This window comes from Struthio camelus, chromosome 21, assembly GCF_040807025.1.
Source record: "Struthio camelus isolate bStrCam1 chromosome 21, bStrCam1.hap1, whole genome shotgun sequence".
NCBI lineage: Eukaryota > Metazoa > Chordata > Aves > Struthioniformes > Struthionidae > Struthio > Struthio camelus.
Genome location: NC_090962.1, coordinates 2,152,497 through 2,179,103, shown reverse-complemented (window position 1 = coordinate 2,179,103; position 26,607 = coordinate 2,152,497). Strand labels below are relative to the sequence as shown.

General features: G+C 41.2%; 1 protein-coding gene across 1 annotated transcript; it reads right to left on the bottom strand.

Moving 5' to 3' along the window:
• Positions 1-14: 14 nt before the first annotated feature.
• Positions 15-26,607, bottom strand: TTC34 (tetratricopeptide repeat domain 34). The gene is made up of 8 exons (XM_068916218.1): positions 26,254-26,607; positions 24,010-25,595; positions 22,843-23,068; positions 19,249-19,441; positions 12,713-12,879; positions 8,463-8,730; positions 7,885-8,099; positions 15-1,890 (listed from the first exon to the last, which is right to left on the bottom strand). The coding sequence occupies exons 2-8, from the start codon at positions 25,539-25,541 to the stop codon at positions 1,369-1,371; spliced, it is 3,123 nt and encodes a 1,040-aa protein (XP_068772319.1). The 5' UTR covers positions 25,542-25,595; positions 26,254-26,607; the 3' UTR covers positions 15-1,368.

Sequence of the window (26,607 nt, the reverse complement as noted above, 5' to 3'; positions counted from 1 at the left end):
ATCTTTATTTTTGATAGTAGTTTTTATTTTTCTCCATGGTTGTATTACCACACTCCAAAAACATTGGGAATAATTCCCTTGGAGCTGCCACTTCAGTCAAAACAAATATACAAGCTTGCTGTTTTGGGCCCCAATTCATTGTTTCCTTTTCGCAGAACATATGCCTACTGCTCCCAAATCAAGCTAGAGACTCCCACTGCATAGGTGAAACAGAATCGTATAGAAACCGGGTATATCAACACTGTCTTTGTGCAGCCCCTTAAGTCTGGCTGTCCATACAGGTGGGGAAGCTACTTATGTAACAGCGGGCAAAAGCCCTGAGAGCACGTGAGATGCTGATTGTCAGGGCTGCCCAGCACGGATAGTGGAGGACGGAAGCTGAATCACTGAACAGAAATCACATTACCGTTGTGGCTACTGCATCCAGTCCCGATTTCCTACTCATTTACCTTGTACATTGATTCCCTCTTGATTAGTTCATGCTCCAGTGCTGCCTTTCATCCATGAATATCCAGGGATGTGAAAGATCATATTTAGCAGGCTCTGGCAGACACCCTTATTAAGAAATTATTATTTCCATTATCTTCATTGGCAAACTGAGACAGAGATCTGGAAGTCAGAGGTAAAGTCTAAAGTATAGCTGCCTGTGCATCCCTGATAATAGGGTATTAGTCACAAGATTGGATGTTTCATCTGTCAGATCTCATCCTTCCTATCACTTACGTTCTTTGGGACAGAACAATAGTTTGCTTTGCATTTGTACTGACCACTCCCCTGTATTGGTGCTGAGCATTCCAAATCCAACAGACTATGACACTCAGAAGGGGGATAGTCGAGTGGTGTAACACTGATGATGTTTCGCACATATAAAACACATTTAAAATGTTATATCCTAATACTTCAGACTGATCTTTTTGCCTAGCTCATAAAAAGAAGGGCACCTAATTGAGCAGTGTGTATTAAAGGAAAACAAATAAATAATAGGAGATATGTTATTATTATTCATAAACTGCAAGCTATTTGAATGTTTCCCTTCACTGTGACTGGAATCAATGTGTTAGAATTAGTCTAGATTAGCCAGACAAAACAGTTATTTCATAAGCAGAAGTTTAGGTAAATCCACAATAATTAAAAAAAAATACTGTAATAATGCAGTTTGCCATTCTTGTCCTGTTTTCTTCACATGGCTCTCTTCGTCAGTTTTGTTTTACTATCTGAAACCTTCTACTTCTGGTCTTGCTGTGCCATATTCAATGATATGTAATCCACTGCATATTTATCATGAGCTCCTCATCCTTCCCTTATTCTTGCAGCCTCAAAAACAAACTAGTAAGTAATCAGACACTGGAAAAGCCAAAACTAAATAAATTAATGTATGCTACAGCCTGATGCCTCTCGCTTAAGTCTTGCTTTCAGCTTCTTAAGTTCAGTAGTGTTTTTATCGACTATGAGACCATAATCTGTGATTTTCCAGGCCTCCTCATAACGGTGCATTTCAAAATAATATTGTGCAATCTTATGAAATGCTTTGGCTAAAATTTCCCTACCAGGGCCTTTCATGATGCTGCAAAGTGCCACAGATTCCTCCAGCTGCAGTGCCTCAATATACTCCTTAACTGCTGCTTCTTCCTCTGATGCTGATAATAGCAGGTGTCCTTTTGAGCAGTGGTCCTCAACACGCGTTTTAAGGCTGTTACAGCCATGCTTCTGAATCACTTTCTCCATGTCTTTTAAAGCTCTGCCGTATTTTTTCAGATGCACAAGGCAAGCAGCTCTCTGTCGGAGATATCTTGGATTATCTTTGCTTGACAAGATAGCCAGGGTATAATAACCAAGAGCCTTCTCATAGCGATATTCCTTAATCAGCATGTTTCCTTTTTGGGCCGCTACCTATGGACAGAAAGTTAGCTAATATTAGTGATTAAAAGTGAAAGAAAAAGTAAAATATCTAGTCTGGCTTGGCTACAGACACAGATAATAACCTAAGTCTTAGATACTTTTTCAAATGTTAAAATTGCATCTAATTGAAGAATGAATAACTGGCACAATTTTTGCATGCAGATACAAAAATTCTGGACCAAGGGGCACTTGCTGATCTTGACAGTTTCTGAACCAGACTCTCCTTTGCTCCTGCATATTTTGCCAAAAGTTTAAGTTTTGTACATTCTTTAAAAATGATAGTGAAGTGAAAACTGAATGATCAAACTACAAGTAGATAGTGTTCATCTCATGAAAGCAAGCCTCTGCCCCGGTCTGCTCTAACAGGTAACTATATGGAAATAGCATCTGCTGGTCAATACAGTTAGCTCCATGTAATAATAACATAAGATACTGGGATTGTAACTGAAAGTGAAAAATTCTGTTTCTTTGTCACTTGTGAGGGTATAGAAGATAAAAAAATTCTTGTGTGCTTAGAATCACAGCTGCATTTTAGTGTTGGCTATAAAAAAACTTCTCAGCCTCTCTCAGTGCAGTAAGCAAGAGCTGGTTAGCATGGAACCTTAACACTGAGTACTAGTTATCTCTAAGAGCATTTTTGAGACATCACTTTTAAAAATGCAAACATGATTATGTTTTGTACTGTGCTATTTGGATTGTGCTTTTTCACCTATAGAAGCAAATTAATTAGTTTCCTTTGTGCATATGCAATTCACAATTAAATGCTCATTAGGTCCCCATTCTGATGGTTCCTTTTTTTCAATTCTCTTTAGCTAGCAGAAGTGTTCTATCTTGTTCAAAACCAGCTGATCCTGAGATGAACATGATCAGATCCCAAGGGAGAATTGCCCCACAAATATTGCATGTGCTAATAATGAAGGTCGGCCTCTCCCCAAAAGTGTCCCCAGGCTATAGGACGATCTAGCCAACTGATGACTTTGCTAAGCATTAATCTTGAGAGCAAGTGAACTATCTGCCCTTACTGGAAGGGAAAAACAACAAGAAGGAAATAGAGAAGGCTGAAAGAGCCACATATTTAGGTTCATAAAAGTCAATAAAGAAAACTCCATTAGAACTATTTGCCTCTAATGGACTTCTCATTATTTTCCTTTACTGCAAATAAATGAAGCTTTTACATGCTGCAGCAGAGTGAACATTTAAGTTATAAACAAGACTGTCACCAGCAGTCTAGGTCTTGAAAAGGCTGAGCCAAACAAGCTGAGACTTCGAGTATAGGATAGATTTTTTTCATCAGTCTCATCCCATGGGATATCACACATTGCCCTCATATGCTCATGCTACCTAAAACTCAGTTAGCACAGCCACTGTCTCAGTAGCCACTCCCTTAGCCCTCTCCAAAGGCCACACATAACAGCCAGCTCAGGTCGTCTTCCACTCTGCTTGTGTGCATTGTTTTTGTATCTTGGTTGACCTGGATGAAAACCAACTGCTGTTTAATGGAACTAAGGAAAACAGGCTCTGGACCAAGTGGGTCAGTATTGCAGGTCAAATCTGAGCAACTCATGTGAGACCAGTGACCTGAAATAATTTAGCCATTCCTAACAGTTTAGGAAGAACTCTAGTCCAATTATTTTGATGCAAAAGAATAAAATCCTCCATGCAGTCATATTTATTAGAGACAAACTCTCAGGTTTCCAACACTAGAAACAGAGATGGGGTCCACCTCAAATAATGTAAATCACTAGCTTTAATACTTCTGGCCATAAAAATGTAAGGCAGCCTGTCCACAGACATCTCGGCTCTCTGATTACGTAGGCATTTAGTATACTTAGTAGAGTAGCAAATTTAATTTGTCCTGTCAAGTGTTTTTCAGGCAACTAGTCAAAACAGGTTTTCTTAGTGGTAGGATTTTAACAGGGGATCAAGGCAGAACTGCATCTTCATGTGAGCAGCATCCTGACAAGAGACCTTTTTTTTTTTACTAGAAATTCTAAAATGCTAGATCACATTGTTCTAAAGAGCTCAGTGTGGTTCCTCAAAACACATAGTATTTGTATAGTTAAATGGCATTTTTTCAGTCCTCTAAGTGCATTTGTTTTCTCAACGGCAGGAGAAACGAATATATATTTTTTTATTCTCCTGGTGACTAATCTTATGCTGAACCTGGTAGTGTGCAAACCAGAATCAAGTTGGCTCACTGCATCACATATGACAGTCATTACCAGCTAGGATACAGCTTTGGCTTCTTCACATTTCTCTGATAACGTCAAATGTAAGCAAGTCATTTTCCTTCCACACTCACAGGAGAAAGAAGCATCTGAGAAATAAATGATTCTGTCATTCTGATTTTCAGTGGTGGAATAAGCATGGTGATCAGGCTGTTGGATTCTCTTTTGGCTCTGCCTGATTTAAAGGAACTGAGCTGGTACCCATTTTTTTGTGTATGACACAGATTAATTAGCAGCTTGTTCACATATCTTCTTCTGAACAAAGACAAATATGAAACAAAGACCTATGGAGAGGAAGTGCCCAGAAAGCCAGAAGGATTTTGCACTACTGAGCTCAACTTCTGGTCTCTGTCTTAGTACTGAGTCTTTTTTTTTACCATCAGCTTTGTTGCAGGTGACTTCAAAAAGCCAAGAGCAGGCTACAAAAGTCCATTCTCAGATAAACTTACATCCATCTTCAAACTCATCGCTAAAGGTTTGATTATTGTTTCCAGACTCTGAAATACTTGTCTGAAATCTGGAAGGGCCTTAGCAGGCCACAGCTAAGAGGTAGTGATAGGACCACTTGCTGGATAGGTCTCTGTGTTCCCTTTCTACCATCTACTTTTCTCACTATGTGGTAAAGGTCTGAAAATACACATACATTTTTGTTACTCTCTTAGTTCTGGTGCCTAGTGACTAATCTTATGTTGAAGCTGATTGACCACGGTTCAATTCTTTAGAGAGAAAACAGGAGTGAGGAGTTTAATGGACATGGAATTACAGCCAAGGGTTAGTCTGGGATCAGTAATACTGGAAGAAGCAATGATAAGCCTAGAGCTTTGAAAGAGGGAAGGATGTTTTCAGAACAGTCTGGAAAAAGTCCTTCCCTTCTTTACCTGCAGACCCTATTTTGACCAGAAAAGCCTTTGTATTCTCTGAGCACCTATAGGGTGATGCTCAGGACACAGGCACAGGGCATAAGAAATATGCCTGGCGGTATTTATGCAATTATAAAGGAAGTCATAGCTTGCTTTAATCTGTATGTCCTAGTGAAGTCACATCTTTTACAGATTTCAACAAAATAAACATTTTAAATTCTCTAGTTGGCAAATTTCAATCTCTTATTTTCCATGACAGGCAGTTCTGTAACTGCTGCACAGAAGGCATGTGGAACGATGAATTCTACCACTTTAGGCTGAAGACCTAATTCAGACACAGCCCACATAGCTTTTGAGATCATTTCTGCAGGACGCAGCTCTGGATAACCTAAGGCATGTCACCAGCCAACAGAAACTGCAGCTCTGAGGAGCTGGGCAAGGAGCTGGCAATCAGTCATACATTTAACCTTTGACGTAGGAAACTGAAGGGATGAAGCTGTACTAGTGACAAGCAAACTCCCTTCCTCTGACCTTTTGCAGTTTAATAAATCTTTCAGATTCCTATTCCCATGTGGCTCTCCCAGTTGTTTTACAGATTCCTTAGCATGGACCCCTTGGACTATAAATAATGAGAGTATTTTATTACTTTGTTTTTCATGAAAAAATAAAAAGTACCTCAAGGAGCTCTCCTTCCTCCACCCTTTCCTATGCAGCTCATTGTAGAATTATTTTTAGCTTTTCAGACCAGACTCCAGGACAATGATGATATATTTCTACAATACCTTTAATCTCCAAGCACTCTAAAAACAATGTGACAGTGTGTCACATGTGCTTTTGTGTGTAGAGTGCTGAGTGAGGGCTGACAGTCAGCTATAGCTCTCCTAGAAACACTCTGGGACACTGAGTAAACCACTAACCTCTTCATGGCTTTAGTCTCCTTATTTCTGAAATTGAGATAAAAAATACCCTCCCCCCAGGAGTGTAATTAGGAGCCATGGCACAGTACAGCCATCTTTGATTTTCTGGCACAAATTCTGTCTGTAAGCCTTTTTGCTTTTAGAGATCTGCCTTTCACACATGAACTGGAATAATCTTGTTGGCAAAACAAAGTGCTACAGGAAATCCTTTGAGACACCATGCAGGTGAGTTAACCCATTTCTCCCCCACCCCAACAAAGTACATATTTATCCCCTTTGTGACAAAATATATATACAAAAAAAAAATAGTGATTCTGGGCTACTCAGTGATAAAAGTAATCACACTCAGTAAATCTTTGCAGATAAGAGAATGTGGAAAGACCCCAAGGTGCTTGAGTCCAAATGTTTACTCAGTCGCACAAAAGCCCAAGATCAAAGATACAACAATTAGTCTTATTTTATTTCCGACACTGGTATTGAGTTCCAGTTTTGAAATCACGCCAGCCAACCCTGTTCTCTCAAGTGGCAGAGAAACTTTTCAGGCTAAATAAGCTACCACTAAGGAGTTTTATTCCAGACCCACTTCCACAGCTGCTAACAAAAGACAGAAATAAAATGCCTCTCCCCTTTTTTAAAGGTTTCACTAATCTGTGGCACCAATGAGTTCTTAAAACAGCTGTGCAGTTTAAGCTATACAAAAATTACAATTTTTTCTTATTGACAGCATAAAAATTCCTCCTACGTTTTCTCAGGAAGCAGCATAGAGAGCCTTAACTGTGAGATTCCCATACAGTTAGAGAAATGTGGCAGCAAGGGAACCTCAGCTCTAAAACTTTTTTCTTCATTTACAGACATTTCCTTAAGGCCTTCAAAGACATTGCAAATTGGCTCTAAAATCTCCTAACTCTTCCCCAGAAGACTGAACTTTCTACATTATCTGGAAGAGAAGGGCTCTTTTCACTGTAATGGGGTTTATCTAGGGACTGGTAAATTAATACTTGTTTACTTATGTCCTCCTGCTGTTTTGCTAAAATACACACAAAGTACTCCTCTCAAGATGCATTTAGTATATCAGCATGTTGTTTGTTTTATAACCCAGGAGAAAGCATAATAATATAGCTTCTCACCAGGGCATGCACAATCTACAAATTGAATAAAAGGAAGCAAACTGATTCTCAGAACACGGAGCTTCTGGATAATTAGAATTGCAGATGCTTGAGTGAATGTTAAAACTGCTCACCATCAATCTCACTTTGTCCTAGCTTATTACTGGACATGGTTTTTCAGAGCTCGGTGCAATTTTGGGGAGAAACTTGAAAAAAATACTGAAAAGTCCACACTCACGGGGACGGGAGCAATGTGCCATTTTTGTGTTTTAACTAAGAAAACCAATATCAAACCTCTCCAACCTCAAAGACAAGTCATTTTATAAAAACATGAGTATGTTTAGATTCCTAAAGGTTACACAAAAGAATAAAGGGATTGAAGCATTTAATGTGACTGAATCAGAACCTTCAGTTTCATTTCAGCAGGAAAATGAACAAAACATGAATTCCCTTTCCCCAGGGGTCAGCTATGTGCACCATGTAACTCATGCAGAGTATAATACTAGCAATGACCTTGTTAAATCTGTAGCTGTCCTTCACATCGCCTGCATCTTAGCCTTGGGTCTAAACAGGTCTCATGCTAGGGAGACCAGCGAGAAATTTCCTCAGTGGTAAGAAGTGGATATTGATGAATTATTAGAGACAGAAACAAAGTCACTGCAATGAAAGAAGCCTGGATTCTTCTCTATTATCTACTCTGACTGTCTGCAGTCAAGGTTGGAGGAAGAAGCTAGTTTGTTCCTCGTTCTGCCGAGCAACGGTGTTCCCACAAACTTCTGTTCAAGACAAGGCAAGGAACATCCATATAGCATAATCTTGCTTCCCATTTCTTTCCCCACTAAATCCACAGATGTAGCATCAAAAAGGGTCATACCTGAGAGAGATGCTGCTGTTGCTTAGGGTCTAGGAAGTTCAGGAGAAACCCCAGCTCCCTTTCATCCTTCTCAGCTAGGTCGCTGAATGAGTGAGCTGCCACTGGCACGTTCCTCTTCTTCAGCTGAAGCACAGCTAGTCTTGCATTGGCAAACTCATCAGCAAGAGAGTGGCCAAATGCCTCCTGAAGGTGAATAAGGGCCTCTTCATACCTTCCTGTTGGTTAACACCAGTACAAGCTATATAACCCATTCCATGTGCAGACAGAGACACCAGCAAAACTTACTAAAGCAGGATTTAGGTAGCTTCAGTGTTCAGTCAACATCTAGGGGTATTAATTACTTTACACCTTTTCCCAAAACATTTGCAAACTTCTCTTGAAAACTGCTACATAACAATACACTTACACTATTGCTGCCAAGAAACGTTTACCATCTATAACCCTGGAAATCTCATTACCTCTGCAGCTGGTGGAATGATTCCTGCATATAGAAGTTGAAAAGCACTTCCAGGTATCCACAGCAATAACTGTGCCCATTCACTTAGTCTGATCAACTGTATAAAAGGATGGGAGCTTACCATTTGCAATCAAAACATCTATATAGAAGATGTGATATTGTGCATCCTTGCAAATTTTAATTAGTACTCCTGCAATCATGAGAAGGTCCCTAAGAGTCTCTTCCTTTGAAAGATCTTTAGTAGCAACAAGCTCATTTAACACAGTCCTGCCATGCTGAAGAAGCCATTGAGTGATCAACCCTTGGGCTTCATGCTTTAAGGACAGGATTGCTGGGATCACCACTTCTGCCTCCACCTTCAGCGCCAAGGTCAAATCTTGCACTGCCTCCTAAATAAAAACAAGAGACTATGATGAAATGGTAACAATAACAATGTATTGATAAACTGCTCTTTTCTAATACTCTCAGTTCTCAGCTATCCCACAGGTCAGCTGCACATCTTTGGAAGCTCTTTGCTCTCCCCTATCCCCATGCTGTGGGTTTCCATTTGCAAAGCTGATGTAAGAGTGTGAAGACAGATTTGAATGGCTATTTGCAAAGTGCTTTGAACTCCTCAGATTATCATTTGCCAAAATTCTTACAGCAGCAATAGAGATGCTGAGAATGACAGTCTTTCTTAGTGCCCTTCAGTTTTGGTGTCTACATTTAAGAAGCAGTTCTATTTGATGCTTGAGAAAGTAAGTCTGTGAAACAAAAATAACCAGACAGAGATTTGCAGTACAGCAGTCATCAGGGGATTCTGTGCTCAAGGGAAAAACAAAATAGCGTGTTAGAAGAAAGTTAAGCACACTGACCCCAGAAACAACTGACCTTGAGGAAGATGGGAGCCACATGTTGCATGCTGTGGTATATTTACATGGGAGGGACTCTAACAAGGACACAAATAAAAGATTTGGAACATCTTAGTTTCTTTTCTTGCTTTTATTCATTTGCTTTCTAACCCAAGAGCAAATCTCCCACACAATTCTTTGCTCTTCCTTATTTATTTAGATTTTGAACAGTAAATACACCACCACCATGCAATATTATGGAAAAGTGGCCAATGAGCCCAGATACAAAGTCTCTCCAGTCAGGAGAGACCTTTTGTCTTCTAGATCTCAGCAAGAGTCCAGCTGAAATGGTCTTCCCATGCTTCCTCTCAGCAGCCAGGAGAGAGAGAGGGAAAGACAAGTTGAACATAAAGCAAAGAGCTTATTCTTCTCCTAGACTGGATTCGGTTCTAGCTCTACCATTCAGTCCATTAGAAAAATATTCTCTGAAAAATTTAATTAGACTAAACAAGACCATTGTGGCTCATTTTTAGGGTCCTTCAAATTTTTTTCTTCTTCAAACCCAAAATGGCACCTAATTACAGCTTTTAGAATTGGTTTAAAAAGCAAAGAAACCAGTGCCTTCTATTTTCAATCAACGACTAAGCAAGCAAATACAACTAGTAAAATTAAAGCCTGTTCCTTACTGTCATACTTTTGCTATCTCAGAAAACAGGCAGGCAGGCAAGCAATCACAGTATTATCAGTGGACCAGCACTGAGGGCTTCTAACTTGGAGCATTTTACATTTAATGGACAGTTAATAATTACAGTTTCCTTATCAAAACAGTTCAACTTTCATAAAGAGAGATGATTTCATAAACAAGAGTTGATTTTCAAAATCCCCTTCAAAGCTGTCCGTTTTGGTTGGATTTGGGAGGGCACAATTCTCCGCACCTGCTTCACTCTGTCTATAAATTAATTCAATATGTATAAACATCATCAATTTCAGAGGTTCTGAAAACAGAGGCTATTTGGTCTACTCTTGCAATGAGCTTTAGATCTGGCAGCACACACTGTTTGTGTCCTTCAGCCTATTCATCTAAGGGAATATTGCTTCTAAAAATGACTACAAGGGACTTGGGAGTCAGGACTCAGGATTTAAGAAATACGGCTTCTATTTCTACCTGTCACTTACTATCAGATAATAAATTGTTAAGTCATTTATTCTTTGCGTCAACTTTTCTTTTGCTGGGGTCTTGTTCTTTCTCTCCTTCATAGTCATGGATGTAGGATGAGTAGATGTTTCAAAGCTGCCTTGAGTCTAATAGCTTTCCTATCAGTAGGAACAAAGCCATAATGGTAAGAACTCAGGGTACCAGGAAGATTAGTACCATCTCTGCTATACTGATTGCATACATTGACTTCTCTTGGAATTGGATCTACCTTGTTGAAGGCACTGTCTGTCCTAAGAGATAAATCAAAATTGAGACTTGTATTGAGACAGTTCAGCTAGGCAAGTTTTAAAATGTTATGAATTCTCTACAATGTTCTGGTACATAATTATGGAACAGTGGGTGTGTGCATAACTATATATATATATTTATTTATATATACATATCTGGGATGGAGGTAGTAGTTTAATTAATTAGATTTTGTGTACAAAGCCTATGTAGGGGAAGTTCTCTTATAGGAGATTCTTCTCCTCACCTGGACATTTACAAAGCTGTGCAAACAGACATGAAATCTGCTTATGGAGCTATCTACAAGAGAATAAAATTAGGCCCATCTTTGCAAGCTGTTCTCTATGAAACAGCTGGGACAGACCTGGGACTTTCACTTTGCAAGGATATGAAATGAGAAATTTCTTTTCTACCTATAAAATACTGAACATACTCTGAATTTCAAGAATTAATTATATATAGTATTTTTAAAGGAATGCTGATATTGACTCCATTTGGGTCACTTTTTTTCCCAGCTTGTATGTAAAGTTTTACTAATTTCACTTGACATGCATTTGCTTGTTTGCTCATTTGGAAAACTGCAGGTTTTTAATGAGAGTTCAGGAAGAGCCATCTAACGGGCCACAAAGCTGCACAAGAAACACCCTGCTGCAACTGAAAGTAGACTTTTCATGGACTTTGAAGGGAAAGAGCAGTTAGCTTGTGGAAAATCAGAACTGTCAGAGCTCAAAGAGGTGCTGCTAGTGGTACTGAAAGTCAAAGGATGTGTTTTTCAAACTTTCTTATCTTAATAGTATCTTTTATTTTCTTTTTCTTTCCCAGATCTCAAGCCCTAATCAAACTAAGCACATGCTGCCTCAGTTCTAAACTTTAATTCCAGTAAAAGATCAGATTAAGCAGCACTTATTTCCTCCAGGGTTTCCTTTAAATTGAAAATCACAATCACTGGAACAAACAATACAATAATACAATAATACTTACAATAATAGTGATATGCGCTGTAAGGAGAGTCTGAGATAGGGTTATCACTTTGTAAAACGATGAATTTTACTTGCTCGGTGGGACTGGCTAGTTGAAGAAAAGGCTACTGTCTGGATTTCAGTACAATACCCTAATGTGAGAATAATCTACTTCCATTCCCAAAATACCAGCCATTCCCCTAGACTCACTAAAAAAATGATGGTTATCTGTTTGTGAGAAAATCTAGCAGAGCAATCCATCCAGTGGTCTGATAGGGCTTGGGAACCAGCTCTGAAAGTATATCATTACTCAGATGCAACAAGGTTATTTATAAACTGCTTCCCTACTGGGTAACTCTGAGCACTGCAAAACAGCAGTAGCAAACATTCCAAAAATTAGTAAAAGCACAGTAAAACAGGGGAGGAAAATGAGACAACGCCCACAGAGAGCAGGTGTCTGAGACATCTTCTGCAAATACTAAAATAACTGTACATATAATAAACTGGCAAAGGAAAGTATTCCTGGAATACTCAGGAAAATAAATGAAAACAAATTGTGATCTTGTACTCCTAAGCACCTAGTTTCGAAAAAAGTGAAGAGCTTGAAAAGAATGAATCTGTTCTGTTCATGTGTTGCAGAACAGAATTGTTTCCACCAGCAGAACTGGTCTTCAAAAGAGTAAGTGCAACCAGGATAAACTAGCACAAATCCACACGCTTGGTTGGAGTTACGCCATTTCACATTTGCAGGGGAATTGGTGTGATATACAGATAAAGTGTAAGGTTATCAACCATATTAGAAACAGATGACTCACACAGACATCTGACATGATTTCCAGGTGATCAACTGCAATCTCCAAAGTGCACTGTAACACTAATTGTACACATATAAACTTTCCACAGATGACGGAGAAGGACTCATTAAACCTTGGAACAAACTCTTCTTTTTGCTTTTGTTTTTTGTTTGTTTACTGCATGTCATCTAACATAATATCATGCCATGAATGTCATCATTGTCTGAGCAAATTCTGTAAGAAACTCTTTTGATTTCAGTGGGCCCGTGATCAAGTCTATGGTACCTTATGCTAATATTGCTTAATACAACTAGAAAAATCTCCAGTAAATCATACAGCGATAATACCTTCTGCTGCTTCAGAGCAAGGTAAATGAATCCTCGTCCACTCAGAGCTTGCACATTCATAGGGTCCTGCTTTAGGATGGCATTAAAATCATAAATAGCAGTTTTCTTCTGGCCAAGGCGTGCATAACATCGAGCCCTAATGAGGAGGGAATCTTCTGCATAGCCACCTAGAGGAGAGAAATGTAGCTATCCTTATTTGAAAGGTCTCAAGTACTACTGCTCTACAACAAGGTGCGGTAAAATCCCACTGTGTGCAGATTGCTGATCCCCACCAAAGGGTTTCAGAGGAGTTAAGTGAAAATGATGTGGTAAACCTGCATGTTATGGAATGGTGATTGCAAGGATGAAAAATAAGCACCATTTTATTCAGAGCTGTAGCAAGGGTGGAATAAGAGAAATGTGCTGGATGGAGGTAAACATGCTAGGGCAAGGAATCACAAACCACACTGTGACTGAAAGGAGGGTAAGGGGGGTGCTGGAGAGGATATCCTAGGGAGGATGTCCTTGGAATGATGATATGTCTCCTGATCTGCATCTGCAGGACTAGAAGGACCCCTGGATTTTTTTGCAGTTTGCAATGCTGCAGTCAACATTCATATCCTTGTATTCCTGCTTACATTGTCATATTCCTAAATATTGTTCTGTCATCCATACATCCACTGAGCCATGTTTGGTGCTTGTAGGAAGGCAATGAGCTTCCAAAACAAGGCTTTAAATGAGCACGGTGAGCAAAATCTACCCTGTAGTCAAATGTAAACTTACTCTTCAGTTTCCCCGTGATTGTTATGCTTTGGGATGTTTATCAATCAAATGTCTAAGCTCTACTGTATCTTCCCTCTGAAAGCATAATTGGCTGTTAATGCATATTTTTAATAGTGTAATTTGTATTAATATTCCATTCTCATTCTATTCTAAGCTGATGTGCCAAAAGAATATGGAAGGCAAGTGGTAATTTCCTAAGTAAAATTTCTACAGTGATGTTTTCCCAAGGCATCCATTTCTAACTTCCTGCCTCCACTGGAGAGGAGGAGAAGGCTGTCAATGCTACAACTGCAATAAATGCAGGGGACATGGAATCAGGAAAACATATCAGTACTGTCCCAGTTGGAGAAGTTTGACTGTTTAGACAGACTGTAGCATTTTGAATTGCACAAAGTTCTGCATGCAGATAAGAAACTATGCAGCCAATCACACGGAAGAGTATGTGGCTCTCTAATGAGTCTGACCATTTGCATTTTCAGTCCTCTGTTTGGAACCTGGGTTTGGTGCAATGGAAAACGAAGAGAAGCTGTGCACTGAAGGTATGTGGCTGTGCAGTGATAAAGTGTCCCATCCTTAGCTGTATGGCTTGATCCATGCAAGAATAAGCAGCCATTTCATGGACAAAGTCTAAGCTCTGCCTCTCCATGGCTTTGCTTAGTAAGTGTGAAGTCCAGTCGTAAATGACTAGCTCCTGGAAGCATCCGGGGATAATTTGGGATTCAGAGGGGGTATATTTTTCTCTCTAGCTTTTGTGAATCAAAGCACCTGCAAGTCTGTTGATCACATTGGGGCCAGAAATACGGTTCATATCACTGCATTGTAATAATCTCCTTGCAAGTTGCTGCCTAAGTTGACTGGCTCAGCTGCTAACCACAGCTGCCTTCCTTTACTGGCAACTCTTGTATGAATTTCTTATCTCTTGGATTTGCTTTGGCCAAAGGTCTTAGTTCTCTATCTTCCAAAAGAGGTGACAGAAAACCAAAACAAAATAAAACAAAAGCAGTTGTATACCATGCTAACCTAAGAAAGAATACAGAATTTATATAGTATGCTGAGTTTAGTATGTGGGGTATCTGGTTACACATACAATGGATATGTAACACACCTCTGCTTCTGAAAGTATGTAACTAATGCTCAAATTCCAGGCTGCACAGACTTGCTGCAATTCCAGGCAAAAAAAAAAACGTACTTGGAATGCAGCTATTTTGGCGCTAGATCCGTTTCTGAGATTGGCTGCAGGAATGGGAATAAGCTGGCAGATGACATTTTCTATGACAAGTCAGCCTCATGGTTGAATGTTTTTACAACATGCACATGAAACTACAGAGTAATTCCACTTTGCTTGAGGATATCTGATGAAGTGCAGTAATACTTAAGTACTAGTTTCCCTTATTCTTGTTGCCAGCAGAATGCCTATCACGTACTATTGAAAGGAAAAAAAAAAGTCTATGTCAAGTTGGTTTCCAAGAGACAGTTCCCTACCGAGACTAGCAGAATTCTGTCAAAGAATGACTTTTTCACTGCTGAAGTCTTGGAAAATATTTTCTGGAGTAAGTTACAAAGACAAGTTTGCTCTGCTCTAGTGTCTAGTGGTGTACATGTGTCAATGGCATTCTGCAGCGAAATGGTGAGTTGTGGTTTCAGATTGCTGCTCAGTGCTGGAGTTCAGTATAGCTTTGCTAAAAAATCCCTAACCTCAGAAAAAGCACTCAGTTTCTCTGTATCTCAACATCAAGCACTCAGTTTCTCTGTATCTCAACATCTAACTTGTGAAACATCTTTCATGGCTTGTTGGGATCATCTGAATGTGTTTGATACAGGCCACAGAAACATTAATGAGATAGAGAGACAAAGCAGTTTGGGTGTTGTGCTAGCCTAATACTAAAATCTGCCTAAAAGCTCTCCTACACAGCCAGCAGACCCACCCATCAATGTGAACCTGGTTATTCTCTCTGTGACATGAATCTAGCCATATTTCTCCCTTATGTATGGCTGACAGCAGAAACCAGTGTACTTTACACTTGCTCTATAGGCCACCAAGGAACAGGCAAACCTGGAAAAATAAAAAAGCCTGGGCTACAATATGTGCAAAAAACCTAGTCAGGGCACATATTTTGCCACTAGGATGAATTTTTACATCAGTGAAAATTGTTGCAAGTAATAAAAAGAAAGATAATCAGTTCTGGAAATGGCTAAAATGATGTGTACGTACATATCTATATACACACAAAAAAAGTAAGTCTAACAGTGATTTACAGAAAGAAAGTAAAGACTCTTTGCTGAGAGCAGATGTATGGCTGCAATTTGATTTATAAACTGTAACTGCCCTACTGCAACTGAACTCTAATGTTCCAGACAGGAACAGGAACCACACTGTGCCAGGCACACAAAAAACACAGGCCCCCACTTCAAAGAGTCTTCAGTCTAGTTAAAGATGCCAAAAGAAAGTTGTAATAAAACATGGAATGAGTGGAAAAGGTAATAGAATGAAAATCATAAAATCACATTGCTCAAAAAGCTCAAAAGCTTCCTGGCTTCTAATAAAAACAAATACACGTCAATAAACATTGTTTCTCCTCAAACAGCCATGACTGCTTTTCTGATTGCCTCAAGGATTCAGCAAGAGAGGATCTCCTCAGGAACAGCCAAAGAAAGCAAAAGCACTGGCCTGTAATTATTAAGCACTGAATGTTCAAATGCAGGTAATATTTTTTTCTGCCTTCTTGGGGATACCTAGACTCAGAGGGCTGGCAGTACAGAGGAATTCCATGTTTGCCAGTTCTCGTGAAACTACTTTAGTGAATTTTTGAGGAGATCTGGAAAGTTTCACCCTTGGTTATTGTTCCCTAAGGTCTTCCATGCATATTTATGGGGACCTCTAAAAGGGAGTATTGTGATTCTGCTCTGGAAAGCAGGAAAAGTAAGATGAGGCTGCTGTAAGAGGGAATGTATTCACACCTCCACACCTATCCCTCCACCACACCTTTCTCCAAAGATAACACTAATGTGCAACAAATGGAGACAAGCTACCAATGACATGACCATTACTTCAGGATGTGAGCTGGTTTAGGATCCAACTGTTCAGAAAGAATCCCTGCAGGTTCTAGTATGTTGGTGCAAAAGCAGCACAAAGGAGAAAAGAAAGCTTTACAGGGAAGATATGTAAAGGTGGAGGTACAAGGCCACTTTGCTGTTTTGATCAGGTGAAGTTAGAAGATATATATTGTTTTGGTTAAGACAGTAGCACAAATGAGACTGTCTCATTTACTGCCACACTTATATGCACCAGAATTTGTGATGTTAAGATTCTTTTTTCTGTGCTTTCAAATAAATGCTGCCCGAATAAACACATGCAGTTGAGTATGAAAAGTCTGGTCCATTCATCCACTGGATGCAGAGCATATCTCTCTCTGCCATCCACACGCCCCTTCCTTTCAAGGTGATTTTGATAAGGATCTTAATTTGCTCAGGGTTGCAATCAATAACTGTGGCATCCCTATATTGGATGACCAATCTTCACTGCCACTGTAAATATTTTTTCACAGGGAGGTGAGCAAATGCAGCCTCTTGCACAGCAGCCTGCAGAAAAGAGCCAGCAGACAGGCTCCTAGCAATTCTTTTTCAGAACTGAAGCCTTTTCTCCCTCCTGATATGCTCCAGAACTTCTGTACCAAAGGTTATTAAGGCTCTGAGGCTCTATCAATTGGCTCCCATGAAGACAATGTCTATTTCTTAACAAGCATCTGCTCTAGCATGTGGAGTGTTGATAAGCGGGAATGCACTGGCTGGAATGGAACCATCTCAAAGCAATTAACAGTTTTCTTTTCCATTTTCATAAAACAATCTCTCTTCTCCTAAATGCTGCTGTCATAATATGTGCTTAGAGCAAAAGGCAGATTTCTACACAAATATGGTTTTACTTGGAACATGCCAGCAGTGTTTCAAAATTAGCCTAATCTCTCTCCTTAGGAAAAGCTGGGATAATGATGCATGTAACTGGATGCATTCACTCTTTTGCACTGGACTGGAACCACACTATCATTGCTGTGCTGGTACAAGAGGGCAGCTTGTTTGCTGCAATGACTGTATTTACAGCAGGTTATTTATGACAAAACAGGAGGTACCAAACAAATTTAATTGATGGGGAGGTTTTCAGGACTAACAGATTTAACAAACTGAGGCTGGAACAGATGGACCTTCTACACCTCTACATCGTTAAGTTTAAAATCAGCCCAAGCTGGCTGTCTTTCAGTAGCCTTTTCAAATCACTTACCAGCTAGCACCTCCTCTCAAAGTTACATTAAACAAATGGGATGACGGTGTCCTTTTTCTTCGAGGGGAGTTTCTTTCATTTACATGACATTGTGAAGTGACCCCTCATTCAGTCTTTCAAGGACTAACTGCTCGTGGGGACCAAATTCCCCTCTCTTTTATCGCCAGTTTGGCCTTAGCCTCTTTAAGAAACAATTATATTGTATTTTAGAGGAAGTTCTCATCCTCTTCTAGATTAAGATTAACTTTCTGGGAAAATTTCCAAAAATTGTCCAACCTAGTAGCAGGACAACAACAGTGCCAAAAAGCCCTGGCTTCTCTTCTTGACGTTACCAGTCTTTAATCCTTACTTCATTCACCTGGGTCCAATGAGAGTTACTTACTGAAAATCAAGTTTTATAGAAAGGAAAGTCATTCTGGAAGATTTCCTTGAGATGTTTCCCTGTATTCTGAGCATGTACCTGTTGCTTTGGTAAACCAGCCTCTCTGCATTAAGTACAGAAAAATCCCCCTGCCACCCTACTTTTCCTTTACCATGAAAGAACAGCACTGCACTGCACTGCTTAGCTTAAAAGGGTCTTTTTTCCCCACATTACAGAAGGAAAGTATAGCAAATAAAAAGGAGAAGAATGATCTAGTGTCTCTGAGAAGATAACTTTGCTAACATTAAAACATGTGGTTTATTCAACAGCATAGCTGTATGTACAAGAAACCCTGTAATCATATTCATGAAAAAAATTACGCTTACAGATCAGCTTGTCCAGACCCATTACTCAGAAGCAACCTATAACAACAGAACTGTAATTGCAGTCTTATGTTCAGTAACAGTTCTATTGTAACAAAAGAGTATAAAGTATGAGGAAGAAAAGCATTGCATTTCCTGTGCACTCTGCATACTGCATTTCTGGAGCAGGAGAAACAGGGAAATGTTTATATAGGAAATTCAAACCACCAGCTGGAAATAGATGCGTTAGGGGTATTAATGATCTTTTCTAAATTACATAGGAGCTGTGGGTTCTCTGCTTAAGGTTCTCTGTGCAGTCTCTGTATTGATGCGACCTAGTAGAGGAGGGTTATGCCTGAATTTAACTTTTAGCATGTGAACAGTGCAATTCAAGGTTATTCTCAGTTGTGCCTCAGGAGGATTTCATGTGCTAAACGACAGAACAAAATCACTTGCCGGGTCTTCTCCTAAACAGGCGAAGAAAAGGGGCTGATGTCCCCAGACAACTAAACTGAGCCCTGGCAATCCATTTCAAGGAGTTCACAGGCTACTTATTAGGCATTAAGAATTACAGCCACTGCTTAACTGCACTACTTCAGGGTCTAGATGGGCTGATACTCTAAACAGATTTTAACCTGTTATTCCCCTTCTTTTGAAAGTCTACCATTTCTGTCTTCTCATTGGGGGAACTGATGGATGAGAATCAGACATGCTTGCCCACCCATTGATCTGACCTCCCAAAGAATTAAATCTCCTGTCAAAATGTTGATAAGCCTACCTGATGCAATGATGGCAAAGGAAAGGTAGGAAACAGCTTCTTTGATGTCAGCATCCTCCTCTTTGTTCTTCAAGATGGTTAGCGCTCTGAAATGGCAGTGAGTTTGCATCAGCTTTCGGTCTTCATCTTTGAAAATGTCCATGATTGGCAGGAGGCAGGAGGTATCTCCAGTTTTGATCACCTTCTTTAGCAGCTTAACAATGTGAGAGAAAAAGGGAAGATAGTTAAATTGATGTGAAAAGTCAAATGAAGTCAGAAGCTGCTAAAAACAGAAACATTGCTGCCAGGTGAAACCAACATGCTCTTTCCCAGTACTTCCCCACACTTCACTGGGGCTTCAACCAGCCTTGGACTAATTTTTGCTTCATATGCATATGAATGTGAATCTGTTCCAGTTAATTCCTCAGCTGGCCCTAGAGTAAAAGCACGTATGAGAGAACATTACTTCTTATCTTTTCTCACCACCTCTGCAGCTGTGGAAGACATTCTGGGGAAATATTTATGCTGCTTTGCTTTGGGCAAGATCAACTCTTCCAGCCCGGCAGTTAATTGCTTTGATAAAGAGAGCTGAACCACAGGATAATTGCCCCAAAGAGGAAAACTTTCTGGAGAACAGAAGGATTTCAGTGACCCTTTTTGATTATAAAACTGAAACCAGTGAATTTATGGAAAACGAGTGAAGTTTCTTTTAGTATTGCTGCTGGGAATCTGAGAAAAGTATGGATGCAAATTCACAAACTGTGGTCCTCCTGGAAGAGAATTTTTGCTTGACACACAGTCTCCCTGCCTCCATTCACTAGATTGCTAATCACTAAGCAGCTTTTACCACATTTCCTAAGGAAAAGAATCAAAAGACTCAAAATCTCCCATTAAACCAAACATGCATAGCACGTACTTAACATTCAAATCTGAGCCAGAGAAGCCAGAAAGGCAAGAACAAAGTCATCTGGATGCACCAGACACATCCATTCAACTTATATCTTTCTCTATTTTTCCTAAAAGATACAAGTGTCTGGGTGCTGACAGGCAGCAGGTGGGACAAAAAGATTTTGAGGAGAAATTTTCAGTCCCACCTATGTTCCATCCAGGATTTGTAGCAGAAGCCACAAGTAGAAATCCAGCTTCCAGGGACAACTTATGGACTCTGCTAAGTCAGGGTATTCATTACCCACCCTCACAAAGGCAGCAAATTATACAAAAACTTTATTTTTCACAGTGAGTATAGTGGTGACAATAAAACTTTTCTCTTAGTGGCTAGTAGAATTTATCATGGCATTTTAAAAAATGCAATAGTTCCCTCTGATGGCAAAAGCTGGTAATTCAGTTTTGTAATCTTTGGCAGGAAAATCAACATGTTGCCTTCTTCTCCACGGTTTCAAACACAAGTCATTTGTCACTAAAGAAAGAGACCTGTGGATTGTTATTTGAATTTCTGTCCTTTCCCCACCCCCACCATGCTTGATTAGGGTAATCAGGAAGGCTCATGGCTTTATCTTTTAATTTCCTCCAATGTTATGTTCATTTCTTCTAACAATTTCACATGCAGCCTCTTTATTTTTCACAGAAATTGTCCAGTGAACCCAAACCATTTTTACAGTGAGACAATATTGAATGTATTATTTTTCTTAGCCTATATATGCAATATATGGTAAAGTTCTACTTATATTCGCAAGAATATATTTCCCTCTGAGACAGCTCATGCTACAAAGCAGTCGAGTAAACACTAGACTGTCATTAATAATAAAAAAAAATCATCATTTTTGATCAAATGAATTCTAGAGGTTAAAGAATTAGTCAAATTCAAGCTGGCAGTTTGTGTCTAAGTCAGGAGTAAGTTCCCGTTAGGAATAAGTAGATATTCCGCCTCTTAAGCCTTTGCCAGACCAAGTGCCCTTTGTATCATTCTTGTTGGAGGCTTCTGGTTCCTGATTTGTTTTTTAAATGTATATACTGCTGCTGCTCTATCCCACAGATACCAGGCATTTTCAGTGAGCTATTTTGCATGTTGTGCTTTTACAGTGACAACACGTGCCTTGTTAAATTCCAGGCTTGATTATAGCAGAGGCTGTGTTCATGCATTAGACAGGATAACTTCCTCAAGTGCCAAAAGGAAAACTTTGTAACTTGATTTAAAATGCGGTATGTCAATAGTTTCTCTCAAAATTGCAGGAAGAAAGCAATTTCTGGTTCTGTAATGCTATACCTTCGACCCACACCAAATCGGAGCCCCTTACTCTAATTGCTCAACTTTCACTTTTTGGCTACCTGATGGGTCAATATTTGACGGAGGAATGCAGTTATAGGGTTTACATTTGATTATGAGATTTCCACCAACCAGCTGGTGGGGATGGAGAGGTCGGGATGGCAGCAGATGCTTAACAACACTCAGTAACTTTGCATGCATTTACTGGAGAATACACTTCACATCTACACCACTTTATTTTCAGAGTCACATCTTCAAATCCTGACAGACTTTCTGCTTCAAACAGATAGGGTCTTGCCAGCTTGTGAAACATTAAGATAAGGCAATTGTTTATTAATTTTCCTGTTTTCTCATATAGGCATGAGAATTGCAGAGGCCTGTAAGGCTGTATCTCTGTGAAAGAAATGTAGTTGTTCTCCCTTCCCTCCTCTAGGGGAAAATTACCAAGCCATCAATATTGTCACTCAGGGCAGGATGCCCAGTCATGCTCTACTTAGCTAAAGTCTCTGATGAAAAGTGTCATTAAGTATAATGTGATGAATGGGCTGTATTTAGCTAAATGTCCTTGTGTGGCCTGTGCTAGAGACAGAAAGTGCCACCTATGAGGCCTACATTTGGATCATAAAAGTTATGCTGGAGGTTGAACTACCTAAACCACATCTGAGCTCTGAGTTTCACTGTGCCAACAGTCCTCAGTGTTGCTGCTCAGGGAACTTCCTCAAACACCATACTATTTAGTTTAAAATTGGAGATGCATACGACAATGACATATTGCATATGACAATGTAATTTGTAATTACACTGCAGTATTCAAGATTCTGGAAAAAGCAGTATTAAGTTAGGATCAGACACAGCTATTCAGAAGGGAATGACCCTGAAGATGAAACCGTACACTGCCCTGAAAATGGCTGCTTAGAAAGTTGCTTGAATTTTAAAATTGCCCAGCAAGAAGGGAGGTTAATTTTTCATGAAAGTCATCAAGGAAATTTTCCTAGCTTTTCCTGTCTTTCTCAAATAGCTCTGCCTAGAAGTTTGCAGCCATTCCTGAGGAATGTCTTTAAGCACAGGCTGGAATGGATGTAGCCCCATTGGAAAACCCACCATAGGCTGTGTAATGGGGTAGGTTCCCACTTTGTATCCGCTGATGAGGCAGCCCCACAGTGCAGCTTATGTTCACAGCCTTGCAGTTGTCATGTAATGTTGAGGAGCAGGAGACAAGCAAGGCACTGTGCTGGAAAACTCAAAGCCCTTGGAACACTCTCTGGCTCTCAAAGTAATCCTTCCTGAGTTCTACCATGCATCTTCCATTGAGCCAAAGGGGTTGTCAGCCACCTTCACCATACTGTCACTGATCACTCTCTCACTCTCACTGCTAGCCAGCTGGTCTTTACCTGGTTGCCATCATACAAGAAACCTTTCTTCAACTGCAGAAGTGCAAGTCTAGACAGGATGGGAGCTCTTTGCGGATTTTTGGAGAGAGCTACCAAGAGGAGCTTGTGAGCTTCTTCTACCCAGCCCATTTGGTACAGGGCATCAGCACAGAGGATCCGTGATGCCTCATCAGAAGTGTCCAACTCCAACAAGAGAGAAGCCAGCTGGTAAACCCCAAGGGCATCCCTGAGGAAAAAGGAAAAAAAAAAGACCAGCTTTAGAGAAAATATGCTAATGACAGTAACAGAACGTTATTGTCTCACCTGTCAGTTAAGGAGCAGGAATCAGTCCAGTATCAAAATGGATGATATATTTTGCCATATCCAGCATCACAGAATTCTTTCCTACTTAAATGCATAATCATCATCTCTCTATAAAAACATGTTCTTAAGCAGCTGTGGCTCTAAAGAAAGGCTAACAAAGAGTTAGTGATTCGCAACTGGGGTTGCAGCTGATACCACAATGGGAAAAGTAACAAGTAACAGAGATAGTGAAAATAAATCTGTTGTTTCTGCTGAAGAAACGTGTGTTAAAATTAGCATGGACTAGAGAGAATTGTTTTATTAGGTAACTTCTTGTTCCAGAAGCACTAGTCTGTGTCTAAGGAGGCTTGTGTTTGTGCCCTGGCTCTGCCAGTGGTATACTGGACAAGTTATCACATTTTTCTTTGCCTCATTTATACCATTCACAAAATTAGAGTACAGATCCCAAGTGCTGGGTGTGAAATGCTCACCATGTATCTGAAGAAATTTAGACAACTGAAGCGGAAATCTCTGTCTCATTCCATTAATAAATACTGAACAATCATCAAACAAAAATAGCTTTTGCTGACTCCTGTCTTAGGCCAACTGGTATCTCATGGATTAACTGCCATAGAAAGACTGAGCTGATTTGGCTACATGGGATCATATCATATTATGACATAGCAGCAAAACAATATTTTCCTGGAATAAACACACCTATGAAGCTTTATTTCAACCAGTTATGTCCATTAGGAATGCTTTAAAAGGGTCTATGTCCTATTCTCAAGTACCCTCCCTATTACTTAAGCTACACTGTCTTTTTGTTAGGAATCCAATCAGCCCTGTTCCTTTTTCTGTCCATGGGCTGAACCGTCTCCTGGGTACCTCTTCTTCTGGAGCATCTTTTGTCCTTCTTCTTGGAGGACCTTTACCAGCAGTCCTCTTTGGTTCCACGGCACGTAGGACTTGACTGTGAAGATAGTTTCTTCCAGCTTCAGCTGGCAAGCTGTGATATAATCTAGGGCTGTCAAGTAACGGCTACCACCAGAAATCCGGATAAGTCCACGCCCACATAAGGCTTTAATGCAACTGTTAGGATGCGGGGAATCATGCTCAACAACCTTTTGGAAGTCCTTCAGGGCTTGCTGATGGTCATGAGTGTGGAGGAAGCAGAATCCTCGCAAGACTAGGAGAGTGTTGTAGTAAGTTTTCTGCTCTGCTGCCAAGAGCAGGTCACAGATATCCAGGGCGTTTCTGATGCATCCACACAGCAGCTGACAGTCTGCCAGCCGGACGCTGAGCTCACGCTTGGACCCTGGGGAGATCTGAAGGAGGAACTGGACTGTCTGGATGACAGGAGGGAGCAGTTCAGCACCACCATTGCCTCGGAGTTCAGTCCGAGCACGCACAGCCTCCCTGTACGCGGCGAACTTCACCTCCAGGAGAGTTCTGGCCTGTTCTTCTATCCTCTCAGTGTCATGTGATGAGAAAAGCTCCTCAAAGTGCTTCTTTGCCTGAGCAGGGGTTTCTGTGAAGGCTTGCACTAAATCCTGCATCATTTCCTGCATCCGTCCACCCAAGAAGAAATATGCTGCAGCCCGTTCCAAGAGCAGACCCAAAGCTTCTTCATCTCTGAGGTTTTTATCAGCTGTCAAACGCTTGAGGGCCTTGCTACAAACTGCCACACACTCCTCGAATTTGCTTTTCTTAAAGAGATAAGCTGCATGTGTCTTGCAAACCCAGATATCATCCGGTGCCACTGCAGAGAGGAAGTCATAGCAGTTGCCCAGCCATTGGTCCAAGGCACTGCTATCTGTGCTTTCTTTCTGACGTGCTGAGAGATAATTATGGAAAGCCTGGATGACCTGTGGCAGGTGTTCCCTTTGTTTGGTACGCACGTAGGCTACTGCCTCCGCCTGATGCATCACAAAAGCTTGGACATAGTCCACAACTCCATTTCTAGCTTGCGTCCCTGACAGCACCCATGCCAACGCCCTCAGCAACAGCAGCTCCACTGACTGCTTTGGGCGAGCCTTGAGCAAAGCATTGCATCTATTCAACACCTCCTCTGAGTGCCCTTGCTTGAGCAAGGCTTCAAGTTTATATATGGAGGACACCACATTGTTGGGACTTAGGGTAGAGAGAAAGGTGGCAGCTATTCCCACACCGAGGGACACAAAGGCCAAGTTGTTGCACCGGATCTTGGGAATCTGACTGCTGCCTTTGCACCACATCTCCAAGGTGGCTATCACTTTCTCCCAGAGCCCTTTGTCTAAAGACTTCACTTTCTGTATTGCCACGGGGGCACCGCAGCTGAAGGCAGCCATGTAGAAAGCAGTGGCTATTGGCAAGTCCTCCTGGGCTAGATGCCAGTCTCCCTCTTTGCAGAGCAGTGTGGCAAGCCCCTGAGGTGACATTTTCAGTGCTTAGATCTTCACCAAGTAGCATCACAAACGTAACGCTGCTGGTGCCTGTAAAACAGAAAATCAGCAACATGAGGGACTGCGGAATGCCTTTTTTTTTGTTTTTTGTTGCGGGGGGGTGTGCTCTAGCTGACAGACCACAAGCAAGCTGAAGCCCTGCAAAAAGGCCAATGCTTTGTCATTGACAGACATTGGAGAGCAAAGCCAAGAGAGGAAACAGGCTACAGAGATTTTTAGTTCACATCGGCATCACAGTAAATCAGAAGGCAGTCACATAAACCTGGTTAGTGTTCCCTGCCCCATCGATGCTCCAGGGAGTGGGGTTTGGGGGGCCTGCTGGGCCTTTCCCTCCCTGGCTGAGATGTCAGTTTGATAAATTTTTAATCATCAGATGAGATGTCAGTCCTGGTCAGGGGCAAGGAGGAAACAGAACAATCCCTTCGTTGTTTGTGTGCTGTTCGCCTTTCCTCCTTTGCCTTGGAAAGGGAGGAGGAAATGTCCACTCTCTCCCCTTGCTACCCCGGGGGGTCAGCAGGAAGGATTAGTTTTAGTGCAGAGTCAAGTTCACGCAGAGCGCCTCTTGCGTAGGGCCTAGACACCTGGGGTTTACTCCTCCTGGTGAGGGGCCCTCGCGCGTGCTTGAGATCCCAGGCTGGGACCTGCCACGCACCAGGTGCCAGGACCAAACAGCAGAGAGCACAAATACCTGAGAACAGATGTCCGACGGAGGAGCTGGGCACAACCGCGCAGGCCTGGCGCCTCCATGGCCCTGAGTTGGGGTCCGAGGGCCCAGCACGGCCTGCTCCCGCCGCAGAGCCTGCGCGGCGAGGCGAGGCGACGTGAGGTGAGGCGAGGCGAGGCGAGGCGAGGTAAGGCTATGTGAGGTGAGGCGAGGCGAGGTTAGGCGACGCGAGGCGACGTGAGGTGAGGTGAGGTGAGGCGACGCGACGTGAGGTGAGGCGACGCGAGGCGACCGGGCGGGCAGGGAGCGGGGCCAGGCCGCCAGGCGCACCGGGCCGCACACCGCGTTGCCCGGAGACCGCAAACACTGCCACCGGCT

Bases quoted from the DNA above. Each gene is read 5' to 3' on its own strand.
- TTC34 (XM_068916218.1), bottom strand. From the start codon at position 25,541: ATGTCACCTCAGGGGCTTGCCACACTGCTCTGCAAAGAGGGAGACTGG. The intron at 12,880-19,248 runs GTAGGCTTATCA...TCTCTCCTCTAG, and splicing joins CTTTGCCATCATTGCATCAG to GTGGCTATGCAGAAGATTCC. The intron at 8,100-8,462 runs GTAAGCTCCCAT...GTTAACCAACAG, and splicing joins AGATGTTTTGATTGCAAATG to GAAGGTATGAAGAGGCCCTT.